The sequence below is a fragment of the Balaenoptera physalus genome, assembly GCF_965194825.1.
Source record: "Balaenoptera physalus genome assembly, chromosome: 18".
In the NCBI taxonomy this organism is placed as follows: domain Eukaryota; kingdom Metazoa; phylum Chordata; class Mammalia; order Artiodactyla; family Balaenopteridae; genus Balaenoptera; species Balaenoptera physalus.
Window position 1 is genome coordinate 27238889 of NC_138899.1, and position 25059 is coordinate 27263947.

General features: G+C 35.1%; 1 protein-coding gene across 23 annotated transcripts in view; it reads left to right on the forward strand.

Annotated features, from left to right (window-relative positions):
* The window catches only part of RBM26 (RNA binding motif protein 26), a 103582-nt gene that overhangs the window by 16513 nt on the left and 62010 nt on the right, over positions 1 to 25059 (forward strand). For 15 of the 23 annotated variants that reach the window (XM_082434802.1, XM_082434809.1, XM_082434808.1 and 12 more), the window contains exons 2-11: positions 10615 to 10733; positions 11350 to 11486; positions 14784 to 14872; positions 15552 to 15769; positions 17614 to 17874; positions 18580 to 18819; positions 19235 to 19405; positions 19754 to 19909; positions 23677 to 23788; positions 24851 to 25010. In XM_082434802.1, the coding sequence (XP_082290928.1) occupies positions 10615 to 10733; positions 11350 to 11486; positions 14784 to 14872; positions 15552 to 15769; positions 17614 to 17874; positions 18580 to 18819; positions 19235 to 19405; positions 19754 to 19909; positions 23677 to 23788; positions 24851 to 25010 (1663 nt within the window). The remainder of the gene's footprint in view (positions 1 to 10614; positions 10734 to 11349; positions 11487 to 14783; positions 14873 to 15551; positions 15770 to 17613; positions 17875 to 18579; positions 18820 to 19234; positions 19406 to 19753; positions 19910 to 23676; positions 23789 to 24850; positions 25011 to 25059) is intronic. The other 8 variants (XM_082434797.1, XM_082434798.1, XM_082434796.1 and 5 more) reach the window with 3 other exon arrangements.

Consider the following 25059-nt stretch of genomic DNA (forward strand, 5'->3'; position numbering starts at 1 on the left):
GGTTGATATGCCCCTGACTTAGTATGCTATTGCATACTGTGATAATTAGTAGATACTTCTCAACCAATGTGATTGGTTCTAGGGAAAAGGTAGACATAGTTACCTAGTCTGAAACAGACAAGCACACCAGTAGTAACATTTTAACAGTGGTAGAAATATGTGCAGATCTTAAGGTCTGGCAATTCAGAAAAATTATGTAAAGTGTTTCTACCTAGTAGAATTTAGTTATTCTTTATCCTTCCCAGAGGCTCAAACTTTGCTCATGAGTGTTCAGAAAAGGGAATTCTATGGCTTTTGAAAAAGACCTAGAGGAAAGAAATTTTTTTCAAAAAATTTTTTTTCAGATTACATACTGAATTATTTTTAAGTTCAGTTAGAGTTCCTGGGAATGAGAGTAGGGGAGTGCAGTGACGGTGAAAGCTTTGCACCTTATTCCTAAAAAAATGACCCACTTTGTCAGATTGTATGGTTCAGCACCTTTGTTTTAAAAATGAGAAAACTGAAGCCTAGAGAAATAAAATGCTAACCCAGGATTATGTAACTAATGAATAAAGTAAGATGACATCAGACTAGAAATCTGAAAACCCCTGGGTTTTTGGAGTTCATTTCTGTGCTTTTTTTTTTTTATAATACCAGACTGCTTCAAGGAAAAGCTGTTAGTTTGGCTTAGAAGACAACATAGATTTGAAAGGGAATAGTGCTTAAAATATAGTAACTAGATTTTAACACCTATTCTAAGGGGGTGGCAATAATAGGCATCTTATTACTTCAAATTTTTATTTTATTTCATTCTTTAGTGGTCCATTTGTTTTGGTGTTTGGCAGGTTAATAAAATGCTTTCTTGTTTGCAGTCATATTTATTTGTAATTATTTCTAATTTGTCAGAGCAGCTGTTCTCAGATAAGGAAACTGAAGCTTAGTTTCTTTAGTCCTGAGATTTGTGAGGTGAAAAGTATCCCCTTTTTAATGAAAAAATTTCAGCGTGATTTGATAGCAGTATTAGAAAACTGTTGTGGCAATATTAGAAAAAACCCAGAAGTATACCATACAGCCACAGAGCATTAGCCCGACTTTTTTTTTTTTTTTTTTTTTTTTTAATATATGAGGGAACAGTTTGTAAGAATTTAGTTGAAAACAGAATGACAGAACTAGGTTTTTCGCATTTCTAGTCTTAGTGCTATTTCTTTTGGATAATTCTGCCCCTTCTTGGTCAAGAGAGAAAATGTTCCCTAGCCTCTCCTGTCTCTTAGTAACTGAAGGGATGAAGCGCTTCAAATCTGTTTTGTAACTAGGTAAATGTGAATCCACATATAAGTAACTGAAGGGGTGGCCTTTGGAAGCCCCAGAGCCCTTTCCCAGAGAATGTGATTCTTCCTCAGCTGTGAATTAGAATGTAAAACGTACAAGAAATAATGGAGTTTTGTTGTGGACTGCCATATCAGCATTTCACCTGCAGTTCCACTTTTCTTTTAAGAGAGAATTCTATGACATGATTCTATAACCACACCTATCTGTGCTCAATTTGCTCTTTGGGCTACTGCTTTTTGCACTGAGCAGTATACAGTCTGATTATTGGGTCTTTGGGAGTGTGAAGACTGACTTTGTCTTTGAATTAGATGCTTAACACATACTTTCTGAATCACTTCTAAAGCAGCGATTCTCAAATGTGGTGTGAGGACTCCTAGGGCTTCCTGAGACCCTTTCATGGAGTCTGTGAGGTCCCCACTTTCCCAACTGTATACCTGTGTGAGGCCAGATTTTATATTTCAACCAAAACAAGGTAGCACAACAGATTGAATATAAAAGTAGATGTAAGTATCAGTCTGTTATTTAAGGCAGACATTAATGGTATTTGCAAAAAAAAAAAAAAGAAAAAGAAAGAAACATTGTCAATCTTCTTACTAAATTTTTGTTTTGGTGTGGGAATATAACTTTATTCACAAAAAAATATAGGGTACAGGTTTCCCCTGATATGTGAAAGTAGAGTGTTCCTATGAAACTTTTCGTAAGCTGAAATGGCGTAAAGTGAAGAAGCAGTTACTTTAGGACACATCTTGTCAATGGATGCACAAAATAAATTGAGATAAAACATAGATGCTCACAGACACAGTTCAAAGCTATGGCAGCTTGATGCTGAGGTGCCCAGTGTAGTTCTTGGGGAAGGATCTGGGCAGTGCCACTCTGGCTGCTCATGATACGGGCTACCTCTATACAACTTGCTGCAAAACAAATGCTGGACACTATTTTTGTTTTTCGCCTGTTCTCATAAAAGTGAAAATCCTTTCTGAATTTCTTGTGGTTAGTAGTTACCAATGTAGGTCTTCTGTAAAAGCTTCACAAAGTGGCATAAAGCAGACTTTTGAAAAGCAGGGGATTCCTGTGTTTAGTTTCAGGTGAGGCTATTAGTTATTGAGCTCTGCCCATCCCTGCCTTGCAGTGGGGGTATAGCTCAAACTGGAGAAGGTCAGTCATTTTCAAGGACCAATATGATGCTCTGGGAGAGAGGGGAGGCTATTTTCTCTGGCTTCACTAGCTGTCAGAATAATGTAAGCCCAGAACTGCTCAGGGCTATTTTTGTTGCCACATGTGCCTGCCTCAAAATAAAGCAAGTTCAAAGGAAAGCAGAATAGAAGGGGAGTGTCCTGGTAACATCATCTGAACTCCTGGATCCAGCTATGCCTAAAGTCAATCCTACTATTGGACTTCCCATTTATTTATATCAATAAGTTCCTCCTTTTGATTACTCCTCCTGCCCCCCGCCCCCAAGTATTTATGTTAAATCATAATGGATTTATTTAGTTATTTTAAACTAAATAATTTAGAATTTTCTCATTTTTAAATTTTAATATGGTAAATACTGGCAGATATAACCCTTTTAAATAAAAGCTTTTCCGGGTTCTCTGTCATTTTTAAAGTGTAAAAAGATTCTGAGACCAAAAAGTTTGAGAACCACTGCTCTCAAGGTAAGGAGGAATTTCTGCCATTTCTTGGGGGGTAATATAAGGGAATGAAGGAACTCACTGAATAGTTTTCAGCATTATAATTACATGTTTTGTGCTAAGTTTGTGCAATGATAAGTGGTTCATGTGATGCTCATGGATGTATCACGTTTACATATGCTTATTTTGTGGTGGTCATTTTGTAGAATAAAGTGGGTATGTAATCAATAATTCTTAATGAGTAACCTTTGCTGTAACTAATTACTACATACAAGTAATCTATGTTTTACTCTTTTTGAATTGGATGAAACTGTATAATAAACTGGTAATTGAATTTTTCAATGTATATAGTATGTTTGTTGCAATGGAATTTGGGTTTTTAAAAGAGTAATTCTATGTACAGAATATAATTGCATGACTTTGATGTAAATTAGATATTTTTCTTGAATATAAAGTGAAAATTTGGTAGGAACAGACGTGGGTGTATATCCGTGTTCTAAAGTGACTGAGTTAACATATTTAAATTTAATTTTTAATTCCCACTGCCACCTCCAGCTCCTCCTTCTCAAGATTACTGAAAATGGAAGCTTGGGTAAAATTTCATCAGTTATCTTCCTCTGAATTTCTCAAGCCTCCAAAAAACTTGGGCAAAACAAAACAAACTTCTTTTTAAAATATTGTACTGGCGTGTTAGCTTTTTGTTTTTTGCTTCACTGTCTCGTTACTATTTTGAAAGTACTAAATTAAAAAGTAAAAACTAATATGATGAGTGTGTTAGGAAGATTAATTAGAACCTTTATATCTTGGGGTGATTCTTTTTTAATTGAGGTATAGTTGATTTACAGTGTTGTGCCGATCTCTGCTGTACAGCAAAGTGACTCCGTTATTTGATTCATGTTTTTTGAAGTCTTTCTTAAGAAAATTAAGTTCTTTCGGGAGATTTTATTAAAACATTTGATTTTCTGCATTGCTTTGGCCTTTCTAACTTATTTAGTGCATGTGCTCTCCTCCCCAGATACAGCTGGAGGAGAATGACCCTCTTAGATATTCACCCATGCTTTTCAGGGGTATTATTGTTAGTTGTATCCTTAACTGAGTATATTCAGAGATTGATAAAATTTTATTTTTATGCCTTTAAAATCATTGGTTTGAATGACTTCATAGTGATATGATGTAAATTTTAAATCCTTACAAAGGTGAGAGATTAGAAATCCAAATGTGCATGACACATCTGGATGGAATGGAGCACTTTGCTCCATTGCACTGTACTCCTACCCCTCATGAGTCAAGTATCAGTAGATACCCACCTCAGCCCTGTTGGTTCCTTCTGCCTGGGCTCACCTTTTTCCAGAAAGCCAAAAAGCTTGCTTGCACTACATTCTGTTCCCTATTTAAATTCTGACCCTGTTTAAATATCCTTACCTGATAATCTTATCTAGGATCTACTCATTCATTCCTTTTCCTCCCTCCCTTTTCTTTCTTCCTCTTTTTTTCCCTTCATTCCTCCTCTTCTATACTTTATCCCATTACCTGGCATTTTTTCTCTTCAGAGCACTTGTTTATATGAGAATGCCTTCTGTGTGCGTATTGTCTGGCTCCTTCCTGCACAAGAATCCCTAGCAAGTTATCTGATAATGATATGCGTTTACCATTCTGGTCATTTTCTAAGAATGTTTGACTTTGTTTATATATTTATAAAAGGTGGCACCTAGAAGTGAAAGCAGTGGCACTCCCTACTGCACGGGAGAGCTGCACTGTTTCCTCACTGGTTATGATTTGTTTTCCTCCATTTCAACGCCTTATCTCATTTGACTTTTGTAAGTTGAAATACTTAGTTGCTTCCCCTTCACCCCACCTTCCACAGTGCTAGTGGTAAGCCATGTCTTCTTTATTTTGTAGTTTCTGGTTTTCTTTGTGTTTTCCTTGCTCCCCTCCTTCTATCCCCTCGCTGCTCCCACCCTCCTGCCCCCAGCACACACACAGAAGGGTAATTGAAGTTGGAGCACTCTGTGGTCAGAATTGTACTTTATTGGCAGATTCTGTTTTTGCTGGGCTTAGAAGTACTTATGGAACAGAGACTTAGTGTGAATTCAGCCTGTTTTCTAAGGTAGGAGTGAAGTTTGTCACTCTTTCAGTATTATTTCTTTGTCCTTAACATTTTCAAAATCTGATTCTTTTTTTCTCTTTCCCTGATCTGAAAGAAGATTTCAGCCCCACTTTTCTTTCACATGTTTCTAGAATGCTGGCAGTGTAGCAGAGGGTAAAGACTAGCTTTGACAAGTTAATGTGTCATTCAGATCACAAACTTATTATCAGCAGTACCAACTGGTATAGTAAAGTACCTCGTGAACAATCTTGCTTACCATGGAGACAGTTTTTAAAAATAACCCCTTACTATCAGAATATAGTTTTCTTTTGATTCAGTAATTTAAACATTTTTGCTTCATTAATTTTGCATAGCAGGCTATTATTGCTAGATGTTCAGATGAAGTAGCATTGGTACTTTTAATTAAGATAAATAGAAAAGAGAACACACAGTTTGCCTTTTGTCCCTGATCCATAACATTTTGGTATATTATTAAACTTCTGTGGTTCAGATTATTTTTTACTTAGCTGTAATTTGTAACTACATACCTTTTTTTGTTTTCAAAAGTTATTAAAATAAAAATGAAGTGGCTTCCTGTAGGACTTAAGAAAAATTACCTCCCAAATGCATATTTACCTGTTCTGTTCTTAAATATGAAATTGTAAACCTTGCTTCTACTATGTAATTTGCAGTCTAACAAATTTTAAAAAGTGATCTGCCTTTCAGACTATTTTAAGTATTTAACATTTTTTTGTATGGTAGTTAATTCATTATGATTGTTGTGGCTTTTATTGGTCCTTGATTTGGTTTGAATTGCTTCTTTTTTTTTTTTTTTTTTTAAAAGAAATTCACGTTCTTTTATTTATTTATTTATGACTGTGTTGAGTCTTCGTTTCTGTGCGAGGGCTTTCTCTAGTTGCGGCAAGTGGGGACCACTCTTCATCGCGGTGCGCGGGCCTCTCACCATTGCGGCCTCTCTTGTTGCGGAGCACTGGCTCCAGACGCACAGGCTCAGTAATTGTGGCTCACGGGCCCAGTTGCTCCGTGGCATGTGGGATCTTCCCAGACCAGGGCTCGAACCCGTGTCCCCTGCATTGGCAGGCAGATTCTCAACCACTGCGCCACCAGGGAAGCCCTGAATTGCTTCTAATAGAAGATGTTGAGCAAAGATTGTTCAGGATTCTATCTTGCTGTTTTATAAAACTGTATTCTAGGCCACAGTAATTTTTTAAAAATGGCAAAAGTCTTTCTCCACATTTTTAGCTGCTAACATTTTAAAGTGTCTTGTTTTAAAGTGTCACTTTTAAAGTGTCTTGTTTAAAAAATAATGGAGGGAATGGAATAGATTTGGTGTTTAGCTAAGAGAAATGTAAAGTGACAGTTATTAGAAAGGCTGTTATTAAGTTGAAAATTCACCACAACAGTCAAACCAATACTCAGTCAAACTATAGCATTTGGACTCAATGTAGAGATTCTGAATTTGTTCATTAACAGTAGTTGCAATAAAACTGTATAACACAGTGATAGTATTATGTATCACAGTGATTTCCAGTAAACTGAAGTACGTTCAGCTTGGTGTCTAGTTAGGTTAATGTTTAGTTGATTGTGCTTATTCAGGTTACCTAACATGAAAAAGTACTGTTTCATGGTCTCTCATGCAGTGTTACCAGATTGCCAGATGTAAGTGTATCTGTAGATACATCGTAAGGTTATTGTCCCATTTCTTCATGCTTATTTCATCACAGAGGTTGACCCCAGCCTCTCCAGTTTCTTTGAATTCATTGTCCAGCTCTTTCCTATATCCTTATCTGTGGACTTTTTACTAAAGGAAATTCCTTGTTTAATTGGTGTTTCAGAAAAATGGGAAAATTCATGGCCCATTGTCTCTGGAGTCATATCATCATCTTCACTAGCAATTAAGTGAAAAGCAGGCTCTAAAATTTTTCTCACAGAATTACCAACATGAATATTATCTTTAATATTGTGCATTTAATATTAATGCACAATATTAACATTAGCATTGTTAATATTAGCATTATTTAATAATGCTCATTGTGATAAACATGAAAAAATTAACTTACCACAAATCACTTTGCATTTAAAAAATTGTTGGTATAAATAAATATATTGAAATAAATTTCAAAGAGAAAATGTTTAAAAATCTCATGTACCATTGAAATGAATTTTTTTTTCTTGTTTAGGTTATAACCCACTTCAAGTCTTTGTAAGTAAATGGAAATAGAGCTATGAGAAAAGTTGATAGACAATTACTAACAGATTACCCTGAAACTAAGCACAGCAGACATTTATCATCTCATGACATATATCATTCCTGTGGGTCAGAAATTTGGAGCAGGTTAGCTAGGTATTTCTGGCTCTGAGTCTTTCATGAGATTGTGGTCAAGCTTTTGGTCAGTGCTGCAGTCTTTTCAAGGTTCCACTAGGTCTGTAGAATCGGCTTCCATGTTCATTCACGTATGGTTCTTGGCAAGAGACCTTAGTCTTCCCTGGAGCCTTCATTTCATAGCCACATGGTGCTCTCTGTAAGGCTGCTTGAGTGTCCTTGAAACATAGCAGCTGATTTCTCTAGAATATATAATTCCAAATGACCTAGATGGTGTCTGACCCTAAACGTCAGACACCATCACTTCTGCCGTATTCTATTTGTTTAGAAGCAAGGTACTAAATTGAGCCTACTCTCAAAGAATGGGGAATTGGGCTCTGCCTTTTGAAGGGAAGATTGAAGAGTTTGAAGACACAGTCACCACAAAGATGTACACTAAGGAGTCTCAACATTATATAATAAATGCTGTACTAGTTCCTTAACAGAGTAATTCTCAACTCTGATACTGTATCAGACTTATCTGTACAGCTCTTATAAAATAAACAAAGCAAAATGCAGATGGTTGTATTAGACCTGTTGATTCACTTGCAGTCAGATTTTCCATAGGTGTTTCTACTGTGCAGCCAAAGCTTTAAGATGTACTTTTTGATTCAGTGACATGGTACTGCTATAATTCTGTAAAACTGTTACATTCCAGATATGTATAGGAATTAAGACTTTTTGGTATATGTATTAAAGTATTTTCTAGCTTTAATGTGTATAAGTTCCTTATTAATATTCTAGCATTTGAACTTTTGGTAGAACATGTGGAATTTCTATTTTGTGTTTAGTATTGTTAGAGTTAAAATTGCTAATAGTTGTTAGAATAAAGAGCGATAAAAATGAATTGAAGGATGTCATGTGTCATGTATGTATCTGTTTTTCCTCAAATGAACTATTAGGTTATCCTATCTCTCCCCCTCATTTGTAGTCATCTCTCCCTACTGTAATTCCCTAATGTATTTCTTTTTTTTTTTAAACCATGATTGGTAAGTCTTTTTGTGTCATCAGTATCCTTTGAAAATTTAATTTACTGAGCATTATTTGTGTTACTGGCATGAAACTAAGACAAGCTAGGAAGTTAAATCTAAGCTGAGGGTGGATTCTAAGTTGGGATTTTGCCAAGTTGGTGGCATAGAAGAAGAGTAGAAAGAAAGTGAGGCAAACGTGGCTGAGGAATTTAGAGGTTGTTTGAAATAGTGGACTCTGAGGGGAGAGTACAGGAGGAAGTAAATTAGAGGAACTGTGCCTTGGACAGCAACTAAGGGAGGTATTGTAGGGGGCTTTTACTAGGATGGATAGGGAGTTGGTGGCTGTAACTAGATGTTTGTAGCAGTAAGTTAATTGGAGGTCTGGTTTTTGGGTAGCTCGTTGTAAGAAGCAATTTGGTGTAGTGGTTAAGAGAGCGGACTTTAGAGTAAGAAATTTAGGTTTAAATCTTGGTTCTGTTACTAATTTACATGTAGTCTTGGGCAGTTTGCTTAGCTTTTTCCTGAGCCTCAGTTTCATCAGTAAAATGAGAACTAAATATAGAATGTAAAGTGTGGAGCACCGTTCATGGCGCAAATGAGGGTTCAGTAAATGTTAGTGCTTAGCTATTGCTATTATTTTATTATTATTTACCCTAACTTGTAAAATGATCTTTAATTAAATAGGTAGCAACTTTAGCTTAGTTGAAAAACAATTATCTGCTTTTTAGCAATTGGATGGGCATGGTTTGGGCATCAAAAACTTTCCCTCTTCCCTCCTGTTTCTTTTTCACTTCCTACTCCCTACCTGCGTCAACAAATAACCATAGTTACTTGTTTATACTTATACCTATTCATTATTCAGACATAAGCCAACCCAAATATATAATCTCCTTTTCTCTCCACACAAATGGTAATACACTATACAAGTTTTTTCTCTATCTCGCTTTTTAAACTTAACAAATTGATAGGAAAATTTCTCCATGATATGAAAACTTCCTCATTCTTTTTTGTCCTTTTGTTGTCATTCCCTTGTGTAGATTTGGTATATTTTCTTTTTCCAGTCCTCTGTAAATAGACAGTTGCAGATTTTTGATTTTACAATCAGTGTGGCACTGAATGACTTGTACACATGTCATTTTGAACATGTAAGTATATCTGTAAAGTTAATTCATTGAAGTAGAATTGCTGGGTCAGTTGCATTTGTGATCTTTTTACTGCCATACCCTAGGAGCTACCAGTTGACTCTCAGCAGCAATAATGTATGAAAACTGATTGTTTCCCTATAGTCTTGCCTCCAGAATATGTTTCCATATATTTAGATTTTATCAACTTTATAACAGAAAAATGATATTTCAGTATAGCTTAAGTTTGAATTTCTCTTATGGATGATGTACTTTTACTCATATTTAAGAATCATTTTTATTTCTTTTTCTGTTTAGTATTTCATTTGACTTAAGTCTTTTTTACATTCTTAAGTTTTTGCTTCTTTTTGTATAATCAAATTACTCTTTTGCAGTATATGGATTTTCTGTCATAATTCAAAAGGTCTTCATTACTCCAGAGTTGTAAAATAACTTTTTCTTGTTTTCTTCTAATACTTTAATGGTTTCATGTTTTTACTGTGGTATATGGAATAAGTTATGGGTCTAACTTAATTTTTTAGAAAGGCAGCTGCCAAGTTTTCTCAATACCATTTATTTTGTAGTTCATCCCTTCTTCCTTGACTTGGATGTCACCTTTATAAAATTTATGTTTCTATATATATTTGGGTCTATTTCTAAACTTGCTTTTCTTTCGTTAAAATTCTGTATTGTGTGGTATGTTTTCAAGTTTCCCTTTATTGTCCTCTTTTTCAGGGATTTTCTGACCTTGTTCTGGGGGAGAATAGCCTCTTGGTATTTTTATTGGCACCACACTAATTATTATTAGTTTTTGATGTTTTGGCATTGTTTATAATTTGTTATAACTTCTTTTTTTAATAATAGAGCCTACTGAATCTTTAGTACATGTATTAGTGTGTATTTGGCAGAATACTGAATGATGACTACATATACCATGTAAAGCATATTAAGATAAGGGAGAGAAACTTATATTTCTTCATTGCTTTCTATGAACCAGATGCTTTTTTACATATATGAACTCATTTGACTATCATACTGTTAGTTTGTAACTGGAATTCATAGACTGTGCAATTGTTTATGGTTAAATTTCCTTCAACATTGCTTTTTTCTTCAGCTGTGATGCAGATCCATCAGCCCTGGCAAAATATGTTCTCGCTTTGGTAAAGAAAGACAAAAGTGAAAAAGAGTTAAAGGCGTTATGTATTGATCAACTGGATGTATTTCTTCAGAAAGGTAAGATCTTTGGTTTAAAAATACTACTTTAAAAAGTTATTTAAGATAAGATTCAGAGAGTGTTAAAGGAGTTCAGTAAGAGACAGACTCTAACTGTAACAAAGTTGAACAAATAGTATTATTACTGATTATATTCATAGCTTATTTATAATGGAAATCTTTTCTTTCATTAACATCCATATGCTCATTCTTAAAGAATGCTGTTATTTTTTTCTTAAGAGATTAAGAAAATCACTGAAAGATAGTACTGCTTAGGAACCTACTTTGGATATTGTCTAGCACAGTGCTTCTCAACTTTTTTCACCTTGCCAGCATCTAGGTAATGATAATATTTCTGTTTGGCACACTAGGCAGGGTACATGGAGACTAGTGATGGTTGGGAGCGACTGACCCAGAGGCTCTAGCCATTCTAGCCCTCAGCATCCTGAGAACTGAATGGATCGGTATTACCATGGGACTTGTGCCGTAGCACACTGGTTGGGAAGCTGTTGGTCTTAGTATAATTTTTAGATTTATAAAAATCAAGGCATATTTCATCATACTGATGTGGAGAAGTAGAGGATAAATATCTTAGCAAATGTTTTTTAATCTATGCTGGTTTTGGTTTTATTTTTAGAGACACAGATATTTGTGGAAAAACTTTTTGATGCTGTGAATACAAAGAGTTATCTACCTCCTCCAGAGCAGCCATCATCAGGAAGCTTAAAGGTAGAATTTTTTCAGCACCAAGAAAAAGATATAAAAAAAGAAGAGGTAAGAATTTGTGTTAAACTTTACATGTTCTTTAAAAACATATTTGGAGTAATTAAACTGAGTTTTATTTTTTGTATCTGTGTTGGGAGTCCTCGAGACCACCTCCAGGTTTGATTATTTCACTAGGAGTACTCACAGAACTCAGAGCATATAGTCATGGCTATGGTTTCTTACAGTGAAAGGATACAGAGCAAAATCAGCAAAGGGAAAAAAGTGTGTGGTGCAAAATCTGGGGAGAAACAGGAACAAATTTCCAGAGGTTTCTTCCAGTGGAGTCAAAGAAGATGCACTTAACAAGTAGTGACAACATGTGTGAACCAGGGACGCTCATTAGAGACACAGTGCCCAGGGTTTTTATTTAGGGCTGGTTACACAGGCATCTTCAGCCTAGTATGTACCAAAATTCCAGACTCTGAGGAGGAAAGCAGATGTTCAGCATAGACCATATTGTTTATCCAGACAGTTTAGGCATAGTGAGCTGTTGTTATCAGAGAATGATGGGAACCTTCGAGAAATCAGTGTTTGCAGATGCCAGCCAAGGGCTTACCTTATCAGCAGGTCTTTCTAAAGATAACAGTCTCAGGAGTGCTTTTAACTCTTTTCTGCACAGTGTCTTATAGGTATGGACTCTTATTATCTGTATTCTATGAAAATAGTTAGATTGTCAGTAGATCTGTTTGCTTCTGCCTACATGCATTTTGTAGGGGACTATTTTTTTTTTTTTAACAAGTTTTCTTTTTTTTTTTTTTTTAATTTTATTTATTTATTTATTTATTTATTTTTGGCTGTGTTGGGTCTTTGTTTCTGTGCGAGGGCTTTCTCTAGTTGCAGCGAGCAGGGGCCACTCGTCATCGCTGTGCGCGGGCCTCTCACCGTCGTGGCCTCTCTTGTTGCGGAGCACAGGCTCCAGATGCACAGGCTCAGCTCATGGGCCTAGTTGCTCCGCGGCATGTGGGATCTTCCCAGACCAGGGCTCGAACCCACGTCCCCTGCGTTGGCAGGCAGATTCTCAACCACTGCGCCACCAGGGAAGCCCGTAGGGGACTATTTTTAAGGTAGTCAAATAAAAGGACCTTCACAGGGCAATGGAAATGACTTCATACTTTAAGAGGTGTTTACCTTTTATACAAGATTACCACTCTTGGTTAATAATCATATAATAATTCAAATTTCCTCAGTTTGATGTTTAAAGATTGTAATTTTAACAAAAATAATTGTTGACAATTAAGCTATCAATATAATATATCCATGGTTAGCCTAGTTTTAGGTCAAAGAAATCTTGGTTAAAATTTTGCCACCGTTTTGTGACCTTGAAATTACTGCTTTTCCAACCCTTAGTTTACTCAGCTGTGAAATGGAAATATTATAGGGCTGTTGTGAGGAATAGTAAAATAAGGTCTGTGAAGCACTTGGCAGAGTGTGTGGCACAAAGTAGGTTCTCAGTAAATGATAGTTGCTATTATTGTTGAGGCATTGTTGTGTGGTGGCTGATGTGGTTGTGGTTGTGGCCTTTGGTTTTTTTTCGTCTGATACTCTGTTTTTTTCCAGATTATGTAAGTAATATATGTTCGTTATGTTTACATATGTATTATATAATAATATTTACGTATGTATGATATGTATTGTAATTTACATATGTATTTACATATGTATTATATAATTCTCAAATGTATTTTTGTCTCTGTATATCTGAACATATTTGCACACATGTATATGTATATAGTTACACGCACTTATACATAAGACACCCCCATCACTTCTGTCTTCAGAGGAAGACCAGAAATAATTTTATAACTGCATGTTTTGTACCTAACGGTATAGGGGTTCTGTTAGTAAGGAAGAATGGGATAGTGGATATTGTCTCGGCAACTGCTTATGCAACATAGAGATATACAATAATTTATTTAAATTTTACCCATTGATGGAAGTCTGGGTTGGTTCCAGAATTTTTTCCAGATAATTGCAAATTATATTTTAATTCTTGGAAATCTTGAGTAAATCATGGGCTCTTTGTTTGAGAAGCAGTAAGCCTTAGTCTTACATCTGTTGATACAATAATATTTCACCACAGTTGTCTTGAGCAGTTGTGAAGGATATTTATCCCTCATCTTTCAGAACCGAAATGTCAGATGGCAGTCTGGATTTTAAATGTTGTGGGTGTTGTGAAAGTTCGCAGTTGGGCAGGTACCATGGAATGTGACAGTCTGTCAACCTGACTTACTTACAAGAGTGCATGGAAGCAAACTGAAGGGAAAAAGTGCATCAGGAGGGTTTTTTGTTTTGTTTTGTTTTTGCAGGGGGGAAGGTTGAAATGGGTAGCAAGAATAGAACAAAAAAAGTACTTACAAGAAAGAAAAAAAAAGGCAAACTGTTAAAAGAAGGCTTTTAAGTATTGTTTCTCAGAGTTTGGTCTGTTGATAGGATTTCCATTTAATTTATCATCCAGTGTGGGACACTTGACAGTGAGAGGCTTTTACCCAAAGGAATGCTGAAACAACTGGCATAAACTGGGACATATTTATACTATCTGTAGACTATGTGCATCAGAATATCTTAGGGTTTTTATTAAACATGCAAAATCTTGAGCCCTATCATATTTACAGAAGCTCATGTTCAGTATTTTCTCAATTTGTTTATCCTCTGAATTCTTTTTTCTCTAATAACACCTCTTAATGTCCTGTGGAACCAGTTTTTTGGGCAGCATGGAAAACTGGTCTAGATAAAGTAGCACTGATCAAGGGAATGTTTTTCAGGGCTGCATTCTATTAATTATATAATATGAATTGTAGGAAAGAGGAATATATAGCTGTCATACTGCTGTGAGAAACTAGAGAACTGTTTTCACTTGTTTGTTTATTTTCACAGGTATTGTTTTCTCAAATGTTTTCTTTTTCTATGACTTGGTTAGTTCTAATGCATTCCCCTTTAGTCCCTAATGTGTTTGGTGCTAGATCAGATCCATGAAACCAAAACTTGAATGGACTTTTGAAAGAAGGAGTAAAATTGACTTTCCATGAATGGTGTGTAAAATGAGGACACTTGCTTAAAATGTTTTTCTCGCTACTGTTATCTAAGATAAGCATTTATGAATTTCTTTACCATTCACTTTAACTTCCAGCAAGCCTGTCTTTTATTGTTAAATTAAATGATTGTACTTAGAACACAAATTTATTTTGTTCAGTGCTTTTACAAGAAAACCCTATTGCTCATATTTTAATATCAGTTAAGTCATTGAAACAGTAACATGGCAAAGAATAACTGTTGTTAAACTTGCACACATTTTTCTTTGTATATCAGATCACAAAAGAGGAAGAGCGAGAGAAGAAGTTTTCTAGAAGGCTAAATCACAGTCCTCCTCAGTCAAGCTCCCGATACAGAGAAAATAGGTGATTGATTCTTTGAACCATGTTCAGTGTTTAGACACTACTTTTATTTTATATGAATATTTAGACTTGATTTTCTTTTACATAGGGATAAGTAATGTCTACTCTTTTATTGGTCTAGGAAAGTGGTAACTCAATCCTTTTCTACCAAAAATATCTAGGTGAGATTTGTTGGTCCTGGAAGTGAGATTTAGAACAGTGCTCAGCATATGTTAGTTATTGTTATTATTTTTATTCCTAACTGCAAATTCCAGTGAAGTCTTAATGTGAGACCTTTTTTGCCCAAAGTTTCCCTTTAGAGTGAATACATTATTTTTCCCATTAAGGCTTCAAAAGCATTTAGAGTGCAGTGTGTGTAATATATGCCTATAAGTATGAGACTGTGTACAAGACAATATATACTATAGGACATATGTACAGATCCCTTAATGTATAGATGCATTTGTGTATAAAATGAAGACTTCAAAAGAGTATTGTTTTTTTTTTTCCTTAGAAGGGGTTTTAGAGTACTTTAGCAGATCATGTTCAGTTTTTCAGTTTTTTGAGTTTCTTATGTTTGTATTCTGATGGTGGGATAAAGAATCATGACGGTACAAGAATAAAATAGAACTTTTGCATTTAATTGGAGTTTTTCCTGTGTCCACTTAAATATTTTCGTAAAAGTGATCATATATTTCTTTAGAAGTCGTGATGAGAGAAAAAAAGATGATCGTTCTCGCAAAAGAGATTATGATCGAAACCCTCCTCGAAGAGATTCATACAGAGACCGGTACAATAGAAGACGAGGGCGAAGTCGCAGTTACAGCAGGAGTCGGAGTCGAAGTTGGAGTAAAGAGCGGCTTCGTGACAGGGATAGAGACAGAAGCAGGACTAGAAGCAGAAGCAGGACGCGGAGCAGGGGTAAGTGATCCACGTCCACGTACGTGTTGGCTGGCACTTGCATGGGGAAAACAATCCTGTATTTGAGGGCTTTAAAAATTGTTGTAATTTTGTCACTGTTATCTTTATTTTTTTCTATTTTGATGTATTTTGTGTGTCCAAGTGAATACTTTTTAAAAATTTCTTTAAAAATTTTTATTTTATACAAATTAAAGCCACAGTGAATTACCACTGTACACCCATCAGAATGATTGAAATTAAAAAGACTTGCTCTCCCCAGTGTTGGTGAGGATGGAGATAAGCTGGAACTCTTTGGAAAACACTTGAACAGTATCTTAAAAATGTTAAGCCTATACCTACCAAATGACCCAGTCAGCCATTCCACTCCTAGGTGTTTACTTAAAAGAAATGAAAGTGTATTTCCACACAAAGACATATACAGATGATCACGGCAGCTTCATTTGTTATAGCCAAAAGCTAGAAACAATCCAAACGTCCATCAACAGGTGAATGGATGAACAAATTATGGTATATCCATAGAATGGATAAAAAGGAAAGAACTATTGATACATGCAGGAAAATTCATGAATCTCAAAATAATTATGCTGATTGAAAGAAGCCACACAAAAAATGTGTGTGTGTGAGAGAGAGAGAGAGACATAGAGACATAGAATTTTAGAAAATGCAGACTAATCTATGATGACAGAAAACAACTCAGTGGTTGCCTGGGGTAAAGTAAAGGAGGGATGGATTATAAAGGGGAACAAGGATACTTTTGGGGGGTGATGAGTATGTACAGTATATACCTTATTTTGATTGAGATGTTTGGTTTCACAGGTGTATACATAGATCAGAATTCATAAATTGTACATTTTAAGTATGTTGAGTTTATATCAGTTAGACCTCAAAACTATGAAAACAGTTAAAAATTTTCATTTTAGATGTGTGAGTTTACAAGAGCGTCCATTTCCAACATGCATATTTTTCTTTCATTGTGTATTATTGAAAGGAATATATTGCAGGCAGTAAAACAACTAAACACCTTAAGAGTAAAACACCTTTACTCAACTTAGATTTTTACTACCCTTGCAACCTTTATTGTATAGTTAGTTTTAGTCTTTAGGAAATAATATTTATGGCTTTTGTATAAGCCCTGTATTTCTCTGTTACTCTTAGAGTTTTTTCCCCCTGTGATCTAGGTGTAATAGGCCTTTCTGCACATTGCTTCACTTAACTGATCTCCTTAATGTCTTTTCTCTTTCCTTGGTAAATTTTCTTTTCTTGACCCAATTAATTTCTTTGTGTTTATTATGTACTCCTTTTTCTTCCTCTTTACACATCCATTCTCATCTTCAACAAATAGTGTTCAGTGTATAAAGCCATGCTAGGACCTTTGAATGGATGACAACTAAATGTTCATCACAGAAAAAATAACCATACTTATATTGTAGATTTTGTTTTGTTGGCTAAAGTTATGCATACTAAGATTGCAGTGAAGAAAATTAAAAAATTCTCTGCTATAACTAAAACTCAAAGAAAAATCTCATTGGGTACAGCAAGTTTATGTGTGTGGTTTTTTAGTTTAGGTCATATTGAAAAGAAATAGCTTATCTTGGAACATTGTATATACATTGAATAGTTTTTAAAAGGAGGATTGTGTAAAATTTGAACTTTTTCTCTATGTTTAGCAAAAATATTGGGTTGGCCAAAAAGTTCGTTGGGGTTTTTCCATAACGTCTTATGGAAAAACCCAAACGAACCTTTTGGCGAACCCAATATCTGTTTCTTAGATTTGGGACATGTGTGTTTTTTGTTTTTTTTTAAAATAGAGTGTAGTTTTATAAGTCATTTGTATTTTGTTGCAGAAAGGGATCTGGTAAAACCTAAATATGACCTGGATAGAGCAGATGCATTAGAAAACAATTATACTCCAGTCTCTTCGGTACCTAATATTTCATCTGGCCACTACCCTGTACCTACTTTGAGCAGCACTATTACAGTAATTGCTCCTACTCATCATGGTAATAATACTACCGAAAGTTGGTCTGAATTCCATGAAGACCAAGTGGACCATAACTCGTATGTAAGACCACCAATGCCAAAGAAACGGTGTAGAGACTATGATGGTAAGCCTGTCAACTATTTCATGAGGTATCGAATTAATATTTCCAGCTGAGTAAATTCTGTAAATTTAGGTTATACACAGTTACTCAAAGACTTAACCTATTGGAGATAGTGGGAAATTAGTTTTAAGCACTTCATGAATTCCTCAGTATATTACTGAAGTCTTCATTAGTCACCACTGACTATTGAATATCAATTTAAAGATAGTGTTTATTTGCACCAAGTCTTACCATATTTTTGGAATTTGCCAAACAAGAGTAATATCTACTGAGTTACCTACCAGGGAATTGGCTACTGAAACATTCTTGACAAAACTTACTTCTTTAGAAATCAGTGGTTATTAGCATGTAAGTAAAACCTAGAAATATGAATATCACCTATGTAATCATTTTATAAATGAATTGAAGACTCTTTAAGATTTTACTATAAAAGTTTTGTAAACTGTATTAAAGCTGTATCATGTTGCTAGCTGGGTATACTCATTTTAATTTGGTGATACATTTTTTAGGGGGTATGTTAGCTATATTTTCACTTAATATGTATTTTATATTACTGGAAATGAGTAGGTAGCTCTTGTGATATGGTTACTTATACTTGCCCAGTATTAAAAATATTCCTATTTTTAAATATCTCCACTTCTGTTAACTTAGAGAAAATGTATATGTCCAGCACTTTTCATATTTCTTTCTAATTGTTCTTCCTCACAGAAAAGGGTTTCTGTATGAGAGGAGACATGTGCCCTTTTGATCATGGAAGTGACCCGGTAGTTGTAGAAGATGTCAATCTTCCTGGTATGCTGCCTTTCCCAGCACAGCCTCCTGTTGTTGAAGGACCACCTCCTCCTGGACTCCCTCCACCACCACCAATTCTTACACCCCCACCTGTGAATCTGAGACCCCCAGTGCCACCACCAGGCCCATTACCACCCAGTCTACCACCTGTCACAGGTAAGTAAATATGTTTGCCTGTACTTATTATCTGTTCATTCATAGTCTTTTATTAAAGTTAATAGTTTGATGCTTGCTTTTGTTAAAAGTATCTAAAGTAATCCTGTAGATGCCTGCTAGAAACTAAGAATAAGATGCTCCCATCTGGAATATACTCCTTATTTTTCAGGCTGTGCCAAACCTGTGGTTTACTGTGGTTTAGGGTGGCCCTGAATTATGCATGTTACTGATGAATCCCAGCTATCTGTAGTCCTTTATAGCTTAAGACAAACCTGTTTGGAATGCATTAAATGAACATTTTACCCTGAAAAACTCATATAGTTGTAAGAGCTTGGTGTTTGTAGATATTATAATTTGCTAAAGGAGAATATCACGTTTGGATATACAATAACTTATTTTATTTGTTTGCTTTCAGATGATATTTCTTATTCTTTGGTTTTGACAGGACCACCACCTCCACTTCCTCCTTTGCAACCATCTGGCATGGATGCTCCCCCAAACTCTGCAACCAGCTCTGTTCCTACTGTGGTGACAACTGGCATCCACCACCAGCCTCCTCCTGCTCCGCCCTCTCTTTTTACTGCAGGTGCGGTTTTGGCCCTTTCTATATTAATAATGTAATGTAGTTTAGAGAAGAGTTTTAGGTGAGGAATTTAAAAATGTCTAGAGAGTGAATTGCTCTATCAAGTCTATTTTTCTTACTAAAATTATATGGAATAAAATGTAGACATGGTGAATGCACATTAAATATAAGTTCTCAGTTACACTTTTTAAAAAACTAAGTTTTTAATAACATTTAATTTTTATAAGACTATTTTAAAAAATGCATATACATGTTAGTTATGAATTAGTAATATGTTATGTAGTTGACTTTTTCTATTATCAATATAAAAAAATTACCAAGCGGAGTTTTATAATTGTTTTTTAATTGCAGTTTTTGTGTTACCAGATACATATGACACAGATGGCTACAATCCTGAAGCCCCAAGCATAACAAACACTTCCAGACCAATGTATCGACACAGAGTGCATGCGCAAAGGCCTAACTTGATAGGACTGACATCAGGGGATATGGATTTGCCACCCAGAGGTACTATGATGAATCTTTTCTTCTTATCATTTTCATAATATCAAGAGTGGCAGAGCATTTAAAAAGAACAGTAGGTCCTGTGTTTATTGGGGTTGAGTAAGGGATGATGATTATGTTTGTTCCTTGGATCCTTTGGTCTCACATGAGAGAAAAGGTAATGTGTGGTACCCTATTTGTGGTGTTGGTGACATTTTATTCTGTCATCCAAGGGGAAAGGAATTTCCCCAAAGTCCTTATTTTCTAGCTTTTTGGGGGCATATGCTATCATTTGCAGTCTTAATTGGTTCATTTAAACTCAAGACTGATGCTTTAATTCCTAAAGATAAATTATTTTGTAGTTTAGATAATGAAATTAGCTGTACAAATTTAATGCTTGATACATATTTTATTTTTGTTTGCTTTTGACATGTTAGAATTTGATACTGGTTTGCTTATAATATTTTAAGCAAAAAATTATATTTTAGAAAGTGACTTGTTAGCTTTTAAAATTTTCTTAGAGGAGACAGACTTTTTGGTATAATTTCTAAATGGGAGAAGAAGATAGAATTTAGACTGGTCCACAAGCCAGGGCAGGGAAAGTGCTATACAGAGGTGCAAACTGATACAAAGGTTCAGAGGAGGGAGAGTTCACATTAATTTGAAAGATGGAGCAATGTTGTCAGACATTATAGAAAATATTACACAGGCCAATAAAAATATATCTTTTTTCCTAACTACTTCAACTAACTTTTAAATCCCATATTCTTTCCAGTCTTTCCTTGCCATCTTTCATTTCTAGTAATAAAAAAGAAAAAAAAAGGTCATGCATTGTCAGTTGTGAATAAAAGTCCAACTTGTTTAAATAAGTAATAGTCTGTACCTAATGTGGTTTAGTAAACTTGTGTTTACTTACACTTTGCACTTTTTTTGTTTGTTCATTAGAAACTGTCAGATTCTGAGCATCAACCTTGAGTGTTCAGGGAACTTTCTGTGGTGGTGGAGTGAGGAACATTTTAATTTATATCCTGTGAGATCACAGGACAACATTTCATGTGGATGTCCCTTTCCCCCCACACCTTTTAAAGTCTCCTTGAGGCATTCTAATGACTTTCATTAATAGCAATAGAAAAAAAAGGTTTCTTAACAATTTTTATGTAAGGGAAATAAGATTGCTTGTAATTGAAAAGTAGCCACTTAAGATTATGGCTGTTCATGGTATTTACTCATCCCTTGAGTGTCTCCTACCTGACTAGTTCAGAGAAAACCCCTTCCTTCTTTGGGTCACTACTTAGCACTCATTTTCTTTTCATTATACCAGTATTCCTTGCTCTTACTGGAACCTCTGACATCAAATCATCTCTTTCTTACCTTGCTGCTTTGGAGTGGCATAAATGTATGCCACTATAGATCAACATTTATTAGACCCATCCCAAATCTAGGACAGTTTTTTGCTGGTGATTGAGAGAAGACAGAAGGATCAAACCCTTTGCACATAAATCTTACCGTATAGAAGTTGGAATTATGGTAATTTCAGCTCCACATGCATGTAGTTACAAGTTATAGGAAATGGCTCTATTGAGATATAAATGTCTGGTATGCCTACTTAGAAATTTGAATGCCTTTTCTCATAGAATCATTATACATAATTATTATTTTAGTACTTTTTAAAGTTCGTTAGCTATATCATGTACTATTTCTGTAAGCTGGTTTAGGAATATGTTTTCCATTAATAACATTGTTTTTATGTACCAGACAACTGATTTAGCAAACCATTTAAATTGAGGATTACCTATACTTCTATTGCCTTATCTTTTTTCAGTCCTCCTCCCCTCAAAATGTTCTCATCTATTGCCCATTTGGTTTGAAATTTACTGGCCTGGATTGTGACATATACATAATTAAAAGTTTATAATATTGTTCATTATATAATTATTATACATTTCTAATAGCCTATAGATGGCCTCATTTATATTTGTCACAGACTATTATGTGATAACTATATTTTTATGCTTCATACTTTCAACTTCATAGGAAATTATTGTTACTAAACAAATGAAAAAACTTTAGGCCTTTTGATGCCTTGGAATCAAAAAAGTGACCTAGAGGTCCTGATAATGGTACTTTCTAGATTTCTAAGGCAGTGGAGAACTTGATAGACACTCCCTTGACTGGATACAGATAGGTAGGAAGAAGGGCTAAGTGGTTTTTCATTTGCCATCAACAAAACCAGTGCTGAAAACGTTAAGCAGAAAAACAATTTATTAAAAAGATATCAGGGGAAAACACAGTAAATACAACTAATAGACACATTTACTAATTGTATATCAAGAGGAACTTGCTTCTGTGTGTTTAACACTCCTTCTTTTAAATAAATAACAATGAAAGAGAATATGAGTGAGAGAATACAGATGAGTTGGAGCAAACACATCACTGCCTTTCTTGGTGAACCTTCAGATAAAGAACATATTAAAGTACAAAAGGATATTGGATAGCTCAAAGACTCTTTAAAAGGGCTAGTGAACATGTTTGGGAGGCAGGAATAAGGCCAGAAATTCTGTTGCAGAACTGGTCCTGTGAAGATACCACTCGGCAAAGAAACTACAACTTGCACTGTGAATGCCTGCAGTGCTAGATACTGGATGTTTCCACCTGATGTGCTGTAGAGATGTGGGATAAGTCAGAGTTAGCCAGAAAAAGGGGGTCGATAAAGCACATATATCCTGTGCTACTTTTGTGAAACTGGAAGATCTTTTTGATTAGAAACAGAGGGAGTAAGGGATATGGGGGCGGGGAGATGAGAGGCCAATTAAAGGCGTTTGAAAAATTCTAGAAAAGAGATGATAAGTAGCTAGACTAGTGTAGTAACAGTGGGAAGTAAGAGATTTAAGTTTAGTGGAAAGAGTTGACAACACCTTTAACTTATTGAATTTGGGGACTTAGAATGGGGGTAATGGAGAAGGTGAAATGAAAGACACCAGGTTTCTGTTTTGGATAATTGGGCAGATGATAATATCATTCATTGAGAGGAAGAACAGATTTGGTAGGAGGATCTCCTGCATGGAGATTATAGTGGTAGCCATGAGAGAGATTGTGCTGAAACAGATCCTAAGTTCTTTTGGTTAGTTATATGTTTAGAAATACTCAGAATAGGATTTATATAACCAATTTATCCATCTTTTAAGAAAGGAATCTTAAAATATATTTTTTCCGTGTGGACTAAGGTTAGCATGTTTTAAACTTTGGCGTCATTTGGGAATAACAGGTTAAATGTAGTTTTGTGTTTGTCAAACTCCATCTAAGTGTATGTAAAATGTTGAAAGTAGCACATATTTACAGCTCTTTTGCACTGCATTTCAATGTTGAATCTTTACCTTTTTAAATTTAACATGATTTTATTGTGTTAATATGCTGATGTTTAAATAAGCAACTCATTTCAGTCACAACTTCAAGTTATTGAGTCTTAAGGTTACTAGACTAGTGTTAAATTTTGTATCTTGTAGATTGTACATTTAATTTCAAAACTATAAACTCAGAGCCCCAAGATGATTTATTTATTATTAATTTGACATATGAGAATTACTGATTATTCTTCAGTTAAGTGTGAAAGGAATTCAAAATAAGTTAAAATCCCTTAGATGACTATATTTAGATGTACATATATTTCTATTTCTTCTAAAATGTATATTTGGACAGAAATTCAGAACTTTGTTTTTAATGCAGATTTAAGGAGGTGGCTATGATTAACAGAAAATATTAATCTATGCTTTCTTTTCTTTTGTTTCAAACAGAAAAGCCTCCTAATAAAAGCAGTATGAGGATAGTAGTGGATTCAGAGTCAAGGAAAAGAACCATTGGTTCTGGGGAGCCTGGAGTTCCTACAAAGAAGACTTGGTTTGATAAGTAAGCTGGCAGGGGAAATTGAGGAATTTTATTATGCAGTGATCTTTAGGATCATTGCAGTATTATTGTGACAGTATAGTGGTCTCTTTCAAAATAAAATTTATTCTGTAGGCAGTCCCCAACTAAAGCGTATAGTATTTGTTTTCTAAAAATGTGTTAGTTAGTTGTCTGGTACTTGGAAGGTACTTTCTTATAGAAATGGTGCGGTGGTTGAGCACATAAGTTTTCCTATTTGTACCTCCCCCTACCTTCACAAAAAAAACAACAACCCACCCCTTAACTTAGCGATGTTGTTGAATACTAGCTGTTTAAAGGATAGTCATGAGCCTACTCTCAGGGAAGGAAGGAAGGGTTAGGTATGAAAGGAGGCTTTACATGTGGGCAATTCCTGTTAGGAGTTAGAAAGCAGCCTTTGTGGGGGTAGGGGAGGCTGTGTGTTTGATGATTCATTTACAAATTTGCATGTTTGAGGAAAGACTGGGATCACACTTTTAGAGCTTTAACATATGTTTAATAATGGATAATTTCTAGTTCTGTCTCTGCCTTTAATTCTGTGATTTAGGGCAAGCAATGTAACCTCCCTGGGCCACAGTTTTGCCCCCCTTTCTTCAAGTGTCAAACGTATGGTCGACAGTTCTGACTTTTTTTTTTTAATTGGAAGGAGGTCGAGACAGTCATTTCTTGCTTTTAATCAATGTTTTGAAGTAGGAAATATTTCAATAAGTTAGCCTTTGCAGAAACGGCAAAGATTATATAGGCAAATTGACTGAAAGAGGGTGCTAAGACCTTTCCTGCTAAGAATTTTAAGTAGGAGTGGAATAGAAGTGGAAAGGAACAAATGATATGGAAGAACCCTTCTCACTTGGCTTCCATGAAAGATAATGAACACTGCTCATTTGGAAACTTCATTTTTTGAGGAAAAAAAATAAATTCCCTTTATCAACTAGCAATTTCAATTTTGAAAAAAAAATTGAACTTAAGTTGCAAAACTTTATTCTTTTGTACTTGATAGGGATCAGGATTTATAAATGAATGTATTAATTAACTTGATTTTTGTTACAGACCAAATTTTAATAGAACAAACAGCCCAGGCTTCCAGAAAAAGGTTCAGTTTGGAAATGAAAATACCAAACTTGAACTTAGAAAAGTTCCTCCAGAATTAAATAATATCAGCAAACTTAATGAGCATTTTAGTCGATTTGGAACCTTGGTTAACTTACAGGTAAGAGCTTTAAAGTGATTCTGTTGTCTCTGCTTAATTATTTACAGAG